This window comes from Artemia franciscana, chromosome 5 (genome assembly GCF_032884065.1).
Source record: "Artemia franciscana chromosome 5, ASM3288406v1, whole genome shotgun sequence".
NCBI lineage: Eukaryota > Metazoa > Arthropoda > Branchiopoda > Anostraca > Artemiidae > Artemia > Artemia franciscana.
Window position 1 is genome coordinate 27918472 of NC_088867.1, and position 11684 is coordinate 27930155.

Consider the following 11684-nt stretch of genomic DNA (forward strand, 5'->3'; position numbering starts at 1 on the left):
AGGCAAGGCAGGGTTTTTCAACCAGTGAGGATGTGCCCTTCTAGGGAGGCATAGACCAATCTAAGGGGAGGTCCGAATAGTAGCCAGGATTGACATAAAATCAAATTAAGTTAAAACTACGCAGTCACGTGAATTTTAAAACACTTAACAATTGATTATGAGTTAGGAAAACACACACATAATAGGAGAAATACTAGTTTTGCCATCAGCTATTGATATGGTCAACAATATTTGGCGAATCCTTTGCAAACAGCTAAGACAAATACTGCTTGCTGATGACACAGTTGGCTGAAGAATTGAAGATGTATCCGATTACCTTTCCATCAGTTAGTCTCTCAGATGCGCACTTCAAAATTGTTTAGCTACGTTGATGCTGCTAGAGACATTCATTTGATTGCATATTTTCGGTATGTTGAAGAGAATATAAACTGAAGATGGATTACAATCCTGGCAAAGCCACATCAAGAGAATTTTTGATATAATCGACATTTTTTAGTGAGAACGATTTAATGTCGAATAATTGCGCTGGGCTTTGTGCAGACGGTACACAGCCGATGTCAGAACGCAGAACTAGCCAACAAGCCCTAATTGGAAACACCCGATGTTCTCTTAAGGCATTTTGATGGGTAACTTTAAACTGAATAAATTTTATGTATTTAAATCAGCATAAAAAACCTGTTCTTTTGTTGTATGTATTGTTATCAAAATTCCGATTTTTACTGTTTTGATTATCTTTTGGCCGACTCGCTCCGTACTTAGTTTGTTACCACGAGCTGTTTGACGATAATACAAAATTGTTGTTCGTTTTCTTTGTTGGCAAGAATTTGTGTTAATAAGTTTTATGGTACTAGAAATTTTGTGTTTGTATAAAAATAAAGGGGAGGCGCCATATGAACAAATGTTTTAAGGGAGGCGTGATAAAATAAACGTTGGAAACCACTAAGGTAAAAGAAACAGCACTAGACTTTATAATCCAAACCGGTAGACCTAATCTCTGTTTCGTGGCCCTTCAGCTAGGAAGGGAAATGGAAAGAATATTCTATGTAGTTTCAGACGGCTATGATAAATAAAAAATCATGTGAAGTCTCAGTTTGATTTGTTAGCTTGTAAATGCTTGTCACCAAAAATTTCATTTGGACGGAAAATTCACTTTCTCCTGAACCCTCTTCCTCCCCGGATTCTGACATATTTATTAATCCTTTCTCTTTTATTATTCTATTTTCTTTTTTTTTTTTGTTCACATTGAAAGCAGAGAAAAGAAAAGTAAAAAAAAAATCGTAAATAACTACAGATAATTGTTACAAAAATCGTGAACACAAAATTTGTGAATTACCCTTCTGGATTCAAAGTACTTTTTTTTTATTTTTTAGGTTCAGTTTCAATTTATTTTGCTCACTGATTCAATATACTCTCCGCTTTCACCTGATCTAAAAGCTTCCTTAATGTCTTCATACGATGGAGAATCTGGTGATTACCTGGGCTTGTCAACTAAGCCTCAACCTCGAACTCTGGTGGCTGTAGAGGTCCAAGATACAAAAAATGGTGCTACACACTATTGGACTCTTGAGAAGCTAAGGTAGGCGCGCAATGGTCATCTAAGGCGTAGACATTCCTTTTAATTTGATTCAAATTTCCCGAGGGTTGTGTCGTACCCAATCGATGGTGTTGTCTTACGAAGGTTAAAAATGAGCATTACCTACAACATCTTTGGTTACATTTGCTCCAAAAGAATGCTTCCAGAGCAACACATTTTTTTGCTTCTTTCCCATCGCTTAAATGTTGCAGTTCTCAATTCCACGAAATTATTAAGATGCCAAGAATGCCAAGAAAAAAGATTTCTCAAAAAATTATGAAAAGTTCCATAAAGACAATCACCAACTAAGTTGCTTCTGTTTAAAATCAACTTCATTCCCTATTACCTTACACTTAATACATGCTGTTAATTTTAAATTCCCCAAATATACAAGTGAATGCTGTGTTAACTTCTTTAAAACATAAAACTTATCCCAATCTATGCTGCTATTTCTAAAAAAAACAGCATTTACAAGGTAAGGCCACGTTAATTAGCCTTGAAACTTACAACGCATTTGATTGGGAAGGAGAATTTCTCACGTGTCTAACACCGAGATTGAACACTTTATTGATAATTATAAAATTACGTCATTACATTATATTTGTTGTTTATAACTGTTGTGCACGAGGACAAATTTCCTTACTGTAAAAATGTACCAGCAGCAAGTTGGCACAAGTACGTAACCCCTTGTGCCTGAACATTAACATACTGTGGGATTCTTGCTTACATGTCATTTTCGGTGATGAAGGAGGAATCACCAAACAATGACATCTTATAGCCTTCCGGCGCTTGTAGCGTAAATTTCAATTGTCGAAAAATTCCTTGACTACGGTCTTCAAGGATGTAGATACCTGCCTATCAAATTGTACGTGAAAGTGGATACTTTAGTGCGGATTGTAGGTTAGGCTAAAAAGTGGAGATCACTTTGAAATTGCATATGCCCTGTCTCGTGGCACAAAACTGTATTTTGATCAGAAAGATTGGACTTTCAAAAAATGGCCAGAAAAGCGGTGTACGCTTCAGAAAATCATCATTCTCATATTCCATTAGATTCCACTTGTCCTATAAATTTCAAGCATATCAGTAAAAAAAAAAGTTTACATGTCTTTCTGCTGAAAAGTTCGTGTGGAAGGTTGGTACTGGAAGGTACATGGGCCCACTTTGTGCCTTAAATTATATACAATGAAATCATTCACGTTTTCTGTTTAGGCAAGATAGGATAAGGCGCAACGTACCTAAATTTCTACTTTGAAAATTAGCAATAGTTGTTGGAGAGGCTAGTACCATGTTTTGTTCTCCAGTCATACAGATTAAAAATCCTTATGTGACTCCGTTGCAAAATAGGTATAACTTGCCTATCCTTCTGCCCAAAAAAATTGCACTTCAAGGAGTGGAGTAAAGGAAGGGCTAAAAGCCTAATTTCCTTTTCATTTATACAGTTTGAAAATCATTATATATATATCTGATTTAAACAAGTTGCAATATGCTTATCTTTTTTTCTAAAAAGATTTATTTGGGAGGGTAGGCGGGGCTTGGAGGGTCGCTGGCCCACTTTGGTCTTTCCGTCATACGAATCAAAAATCATTGCATGAGCTACGAAGGAGCTACAGACCACTTTTTACCTCTCGCCTGTTTTGTTAGACTTTGCTCTTATGTATTATCTTCAAGAATTTCGCAACGTGATGTGCCTCCTGTATCTGTTGACTGCGTTATTCGTAGTGTTAAAAACTTAAAATGAAAATTGTAGGATATGGAAGGCATAAGTGTTTTTCAACTTCATAAGGATTCTAAAGATTTGATTCGTCATTTGCAGTTATTTCAAATTTGTTTGCGTACGCTTTTGGTTTCGGATTCTTTTTTGTGTGTGAGCATCACTTGGATTCTTAAATGTGGGAAAAATTCAAGTTATCCCGCATCATAGGCCTATTACGGTGACTTGCTTGTTGAATAAAGTTTGAATATGTTCTGCATCCTGAAATTATTCCAAAAGTTGATTATGAATCTAACCTATTTTGGTTTAAACCATATATAAGAGGTCAGCATGTACTTCGAGTTCTTATTCTTTATTACTTCAAGCACAAAAAGATGGATCTGAAGTGCATTTATGTGCGTGAGATGTTTCAAAAGCTTTTGACTCGGTTGTCTTAGTTAATCGTGCTATTTCTTTACCCGGCTTGAAGTGAATTCATTTGTTATATCTCTTCTTCGTTTTTGCTATGCAATTCCGTATGTTCGCCTTTGGTCAGGAAATACCTTTTTCGTAATACCCCCATTCGATGTAGACTTAGACATGGAGGGGGGCTGTCACCGTATCTTTTGATTACTTGTTTGTACCCTGTGTTAACTAATATTTTTTAAGTCATGTTTTACGGACTTCACTGATCTGTCTTATATTGCACAAGCAGGTGATCTGTTACTTATTAGCCGTTCAAAGTTTAGCCTTGTCAACTTGACCCAGTATATTGATAAATTGTTTGAAAAGACTGGCCTTATGCTTACCCCTGAAAAGTGTGGAGATTTGGTTTTTAATGCCAAACGTTGAAGTAGTGATCCGAGTTTTGTCTCTTTTTCAGTTAAGCTTGTGCCTGCGTTGAAATGGCTTGGGACTAGTATATGCTCATCTGTGTTAGCTATCCGCTTTAGTGCACTTTTAGACATGAAGAATAAACTTTAAGCAGGTTATGCTAAGACAGTCCCAAATATTGGCCACATTCTCGTAGGACCATGGCTAGAATGTACTCAAGATATTGTGACCATTTCATTCTTTTTCTGTCAGGTTTGTGCCCATTTTCCAGTGCTAGTAATATGCAGGACATTAAAGCATTTTAAAACAAAGAAATGAATATTAAAATGACAAAACGAGTCTATGGCCAGCAAAGGAATATGAAGAGAACAAAAAATCCGACGAATTTTTCGCCTCAATAAAACAAGGGGTCTTCAGCGCAGAGAGAAAAAAAAATATAAAACTAAAACAGACTAACTAAAATATATACGTTTTTTTCTACGCTGAAGACGCCTTGTTTTATACTGGCGAAATATTGATTGGATTTTCCATTCTCTTCGTTTTCTTTCACTGGTCATAGATCATTTTGTCATTTTCATATTCATTTCTTTGTTTTGTCATGGCTGGACAGTTGAACTTAAGATCTCTTATAGAGTATTTTAATAGAGAGGAGAAACATCCTATAATACAAATCGTATTACAAACTGGACCATTGTATTCAACACGTCGAAGAAATCTATCCCATAGGTTTCAAGCTCCTATGTTCAAAATCACGAAATTTTTATATTTTATCCAAAAAATTCGGGTCACGTTTCTGCTTCTTCTTTTACCGGGTTTGGGTAAGGAAGTAGAGGTCGTAGAATACTGAGAAAAGGCTCATTTGAATGGAAAATGAAAATTATAGTGCCCTCTCTAAGTGACGAAAGAAATCGTGCCTCAGCAAATTGGTATTTTGTTTTGTTTTTATAGATATGCAGTCAATTCTTAGATATGCAGTCAGTTAAAATTATTGAAAAAACTATATTCATAGCATAGAAGTTGGAAAATTCGCCAAAGAAAAGTGCCAATTCTTGGTGTTTTTGTCGCAATCAAAACTGTACCAGTAAGACTTTTGGGATAGCCAATCTGTCGAGAATTAAATTTAAAAAAAAGAAGTTTTTTGAAATGAAAGTAAGGAGCGACATTAAAACTTAAAACGAACAGAAATTATTCCGTATATGAAAGGGGCTTTTCCTCCTCGACACCCCGCTCTTTACGCTATTTTTTTTTATTGTTTTAAAAAGTAGAGTTGCGAGAAAGAATCAAACTTCAGCGCAAGGAGCGGGGTGTCGAGGAGGAAAAGCCCCTTTCATATACGGAGTAATCTTTGTTCGTTTTAAGTTTTAATGTCGCTCCTTACTTTCATTTCAAAAAACTTGTTTTTTTTTATTTAATTTCTGAAAGTTTTTGAATTAATGCATGTCTGATTTTGGCTCTCCGTACATAAATTATTAAAATGAAATTTGCATATTAATTCTTTTTTTGGCTAAATGGCTTTCTCTTAGTTTGGTCAGGCGATTTTGAGAAATAAGGGATGGGGAAGGGGGCCTAGGTGCCCTCCAATTTTTTTGGTCACCTAACAAGGGCACTAGAACTTTTCATTTCCGTTAGAATGAGCCCTCTTGCAACACTCTAGGACCACTTTGTTGATACGATGACCCCTGGGAAAAAAAAAAAAACAAAAAAAAAACAAATAAACACGCACCCGTGATTTGTCTTATGGCAAAAAATACGAAACTCCACATTTTTGTAGATTGGACCCTGAAATTATTTCTATAGGGTTCTCTGATACGCTGAATGCGATGGTGTGATTTTCGTTAAGATCCTATGACTTTTAGGGGGTGTTACCCCCTATTTTCCAAAATAAGGCAAATTTTATCAGGCTCGTAACTTTTGATGACAAACACTAAATTCGATGAAACTTACATATTTGAAATCAGCATAAAAATCCGATTCTTTTGATATAACTCTTAGCATCGAAATTACGTTTTTTAGAGTTTCGTTTACTATTGAGCCGGGTCGCTCCTTACTACAGTTCTTTACCACGAACTGTTTGATTACTGGAAAGCTCTGTGCATACCCTCATGGTTTTAGAGGTAATTCTGCTACATGGTCTGAATTCTTCCTTAAGTATGTAGACAGTACTTGCTAGTGGGTCTTCTTGTGAGAGGAGGGGAGTCACGATCCCTCAAAAAGTGCATTTTCAATTTTCTGACTTTCCATGACAGGCTCTTATCAACATGGAGAGGGAATATAAAAATTAGTATCTTTTCATTTAGAAATATGTTTAGACTGAGCATTCAATATGAGTGCTAAGGTGTTAATGGCTTCCCTATTATTTAAGAAATGTTTTTAGTGAAATAAAAATTGCATTTACATAATGCAGTTTTTGCATGCATTTACATATAAGGTGGCTAGGGAGATTCCCAGGATGAGGATTAAGCACGTTGAAAATTGTAGGACATTAGAGACTAGTTTTTTTTTCTGTAAATCTATTAATGTTGATGAGAAGTTTGTTTATTTATTATGTCTAATTATTTTGGCTTGTTGCAATGGTGTAGAGCATTCTTTTATGATATCATATAATACACTTATGGAAATTCGGCGAAAGGTGGGGGTGGTCCCCAGGAGCTGTATTTGTTTACACAAATTCTCAGTCCCAGAAGAATGAATTTATCTTCCGCAACAGCAATGCAATAAGAAGTGGAAAGAAAACATCGCACTGCTTCGGTGATAAAAAAATATGATTTATTTCGCGTTTTCTTTGAATGATCAAATCTTTAGTTCAAAGGTTTGTTTCAAAGGCAATTGGTAAGCAAAACACTTGTAAAGCACCAGTTCGCAATGTGAACTGAAACATCCAGAGTTTCGCCTGATTTTGATTCTAATTCCGATTTGAATTCCGATCTGATTCCGATTTTACGTACGATTCTAAGAATACTTCTATTTCTTATGGCATCAATAACATTTCAATGAGGTATTAGGTAGCTACTTCATCTAATCAAGCTCATATTAGAAATTTTCGGATGCAACAGTTATGTATTAATGCTTTATTGTTTCCAAATTTCTTGCTTGAAAACTAATGACAAAACAAAACAACTTAGCTTAATTTGGGATCAGGAAGTCAAAGTTTTTTTTTTTTTTTTTTATCTGTGCTGTGGCTAGGAATGCTACAAAGAGAAAGCTTTGACCCCTTTAAATGGCTGTATTTTTGGTTTTTATTTTTCAGCAAATTTACTTGTGCTGAAATGAGCTGTGTGGATGCCCGTCTTCCTTTCACCGGATAGATATGACTCTACATGTTTTCTTAGGATGTGTCTGTGAAAGCTGTGCAAATCTCGAGAGCTCAGAAGGGTCAGCCCCAGACCCCCAACCCTCCCCTCCTTCTTGTATATTTTCAGTGTGTATGATTTAACGCTCTTACCTCTCGACAATTTAGCGGACTTTTTTTGTCTTGGAAAGCTGTGTGATCTGCTTAAAGAAACCCATCATCTGATTCGTTCGATTAGATGGATTGAAGACGTGTTTTCCAATAAGGATCAGGCTATCAGGCTAGCAAGTATAAAAATCAGAATTGTGATTTTGAGCACGGGGCTAAAAAGAGGGGCTATCTTATTTAGAGGGACTAGCTCTATCTTATTTTTAGTACTTCCAGGCCACTGTGTAAAATCTAAATGTATCTAAATCCAGAGATTTACTTAGTAGTTCAGAATTATAAAAGAATTTGTTTGTCTACTTGAAACACCCATTAATAGGACATTTAGTTTTGGAAACCTCAAGCTGCAGCCAAACACACTCAAGACTTGTTTACGGTCGAACGGGGGGGGGGATTTAAAAAAAAGGAAAACATAACTATATGAAAAACTTTTGACTGTAGTAAACATTTTGAGATCTTGGGAGCGTGTTTTCAAACGCTCTTGAATAATTTCATTTGTAAGTGCCACATATAATGAGATTCAAGAAATGATGGATATAAAACCAAATTTGAAAAGAAAAATACTCCGAAGTTGTATAGTAGCATAGCTCATTCTATGTGCAAAGAGCAAATTTTTTGTAAAATCGCTTAAATTCATCTGTAGCTAGCTTGCCAATATTGAAAAAATACCTTTGGTTGATTAATAGGCATGCAACGGGAAGGGTGACGCTCAGGAAAATACCCTCTGGGTATTGATAGTACTGCAGTTTTCTTCCTATATTTATATTTCTGCAGAGTTTGCCTACTTTTCGAAGCTGTGTCCTCATTTAGGCTACATGCAATTTTATGTACGAGCCTAGTTGTAACTAAGAACTATTTTTTCAAAACAAATCCGAAGTGCCATCAGGGTACATCATAAAAAATCAGCTGAGTAAATAAAAATATTACAGAAGAAAATAATACAGATATTTCCCTAACTTTTTTGATGGATTGAAGTTAGGGAGCCTTCTTTAAACAAGAGAAAAAAAAGTATCTTACAAAAAATCCCAGCAAAACTAACAATAAGCTGAAAACTAAATTTCGTTGTTGCAACTGAACCCTCAAACTTAATATTTCCCAAAACTAGCTTTCTTTGCCACATCCTTCCTTGATTGACTAAATTATAAATGGTAATAGATGAAAGTTTGTATGTGCTATGACCCTAATAAAGGTCTAAGGGGGGGAAATATAAATAATAAAGAAAATTTCATTAAAAAAAATATAAAAAATAATAATAAAATTTTATGAAAAAGCATAAACTACAAAATAAATAATAAAGGAGAAAAAAGACTAAGAAATCTCGTTTAATTAACCTGGATATAAAAACACCAAAACACAATTTGCGAAGTCCTTTTAGTAAGAAGTGTAACTTGTAATTATATTTTTTTCATGCAAACGGATAGGCACAGACTGGAGTTAATGAGACATATCTGCGATGAAGATTTAAGTCCAATAACACCGGAGACCAGGCCAGATGACTTTTTCCATTGCATTAACATGTGCGCTAGGCAAAAATTTACTGCTGCAACCGCTATGCCGGCTAGGTTCGTGGCCTGCCTACTGACGTGCGTAGAAATTCGCACACCTCGTTGAATGGCTTTTGTGTTGCGCATGTGCGTCACCGCATAATTTTTTTTATTATTTCTCTGCTTCTTAAGCTAAATTTAATTATAAGTTTTAAAGGATAGAATAGAAGTGGTAGTGAAATATGTGTCAATGATATAGAGACACAAACAATAGGGAGAAGACAATCTGAAAAAAAATGAGCTATTAACTGTCAAACTAATGGGGAAAAGGTCATTTCAATAATCCTGACGTGAGTATGTCCACGTATCTTTATTTTTTTCGGATTTTATTGCTCTTAATCTAGTTTTTATAATTACGTCTCTGTTTCTATTGAAAACTTGGACTGAGTAGACAATTGAATAATTTTTTTTCATGTATTTTGGTCGTAAACATTCTTTAAATCTGCCTTTTCCTGCAGAGTATCAGAGCAGTAGCTTAAGTCGGATTAAATGCTCTTCAAGATTCGAGTTTTTCAATTAGGATCTATACCTTTAAAAAAGCTTCTCTTGAAAGTTTTTGGAAGAGCTTTTAGTTGTCTAGGATCAATTTGTGTTTTGTTCAAAATTAGTCAAAAGCTGCCCAGAAGTTGTTATGAAACTCGTCTTTATCTTCCAAGTGATAAGTGTAATTTGTGGAAGTTTTGTGGGTTTGATCTTTCAAAATATTTGTGCATGATTCTGGGAGAGCTGGGGTATTCATCTTCTGTCTTTTTCCTCAGCATACTTTTAATATTTTTTCTTCTTTGTTAGACTACTACCGTGTAAGGGTGCATCAAGGTCATCTAGAATCACACTTGTTCATTATCTGCTTCTTGTAATATTGCCTATATTCCAGGGTGCTTGCCTTATTCTGATATTAATTCCATTTCGGATAGCTTGTGTCTGCCCATTTCTCACACATTTGTGTTCGTCTCTTTCACCATGTTTGCATTAAATGTGTCTTATCCGACCAGTAGCGACAATTGAACTGTATACTACCCCAAATCAGATAATTGAGATGAAATTAAAAGATCCTAAAGCTATAAAAAAAAGTTCTAGCCTTATGGTGTTGAATATTGAATTGTTAAACAAATTGAAGTTAAATTATAAATGGAGATATTGGGAAGTAATAATGGCAAGAGAGCTTGAACATATGCATACAAAATAGTAGGAAAATGCGGAAACAGCGTGAAAAGGATCTGAAATTGCAACAAGCTAGACTTTGTCCATCTAGAGATCTACCTGCTATTGATGGCAATGGAGGTTGGTTTTTGTGAATCTATTCTGTCTCTGATACAAATAAACCATTTTACACTTGAACAAATATCTATTGCTTGGATAATGTAAAGATTATACGTATAGGAATCTGTCGGCCCATCAAGTAGTTGGTTTTAAGAGCGGAACGATTATTTAAATGATAAGAACAACTATCATCATCGACAAGGGCCCAGATTGGTACGTGTCAGCAACATATTCCTGTATATCTTCAGTGAAACCCTAGGTTTATTACCTGAATAAAGACTAGATAATATAGAAAAACTATTGTAATAACCAAGCCGCAGCCACCAGTTGAATAGAAAAGAAGAATGCCAGATTAATTCCCCAATAAGCCTTATCCCCGTTAGCATTGTATATTCTAAGCTGATTTGCGTGCCTGTTTCTTCAGAGTTTATACCAATCCCTCAAAAGAAAACAATACTTTTAATTTATTGCATTCATTATAAATTATAAACTCAGGTAGAAATATTCCTAAAACAGTCTTATTATCTATTGTATATATCTTGATTGTTTTTTTTTTTTTATTATTATTATAATTTTTTTGTATAATAGTCATGTTAAAACTTAAAGGAGTAAAGTGAGTTTGCCTTGCCCTTCTTTCTTTTCTTGTCTTTTTCTGCATCGGAAAGCTGTCTCAGCTAGCTATTAATGTTGTTTTTTACTTCCACTAGTCTTGAATTAGAAAATCGTAGATAAATACGGTAAACCCCATATGAGTAAAGCAAACCTATCCTGCCGTTCTTCCTTTCATTATTTTCTTCGTTTCGCTTCATTAATTTTGAATTGTATCTATTATCCTTAATTTCAATGTAGCTTATATTGATAATCCCTTGGTTGCTCGTGGTGCTATTTATACACCAAAATATATTTATACACCATTTTTTATGGTGAATCCAAAATGATAACCAGAGTTTTCTCATCTTCGAAAGCTACAAATATCTCTTAGAACTCGGTTCTGTTTTAGAAAAAAAAGGTGTCTTTCGAATTTTTTCAGAGGTGTTAAGAAAGTATTGCCAACGGAATTTTTTATGATGAATTAAAAAATATTAACAAATTTCATAGCTTCACCTTTTCGGTATTTTTCATTGAAAAAACGGTTCTCTTTGTATTTTTGCTTAGAAAATTGAAAAAGCTTGCATTTTTGTTTTCCTCTTCCTGCATTGCTGTGAATTGACGCCACTGTTCTTTTGGATTGTGCCACTCGACGCGATTAGGAAAAAAAACATGTTACAAAAATCTTTTATTTAATTTTTTCCAAGATGCCGCGTGCGAAATGTTCACGTAAAGACAGCA

The 11684-nt window shown here is 34.9% G+C and overlaps 1 protein-coding gene across 5 annotated transcripts in view; it reads left to right on the forward strand.

Annotated features, from left to right (window-relative positions):
- LOC136027201 (kinesin-like protein unc-104) overlaps positions 1-9068 on the forward strand; it is a gene marked incomplete at its 3' end in the record, with an annotated part of 138385 nt that extends 129317 nt beyond the window's left edge. For all 5 annotated transcript variants that reach the window (XM_065704220.1, XM_065704219.1, XM_065704218.1 and 2 more), the window contains 2 exon segments: positions 1371-1576; positions 8973-9068. In XM_065704220.1, coding sequence (XP_065560292.1) covers positions 1371-1576; positions 8973-9068 — 302 coding nt within the window.
- Positions 9069-11684: the final 2616 nt, after the last annotated feature.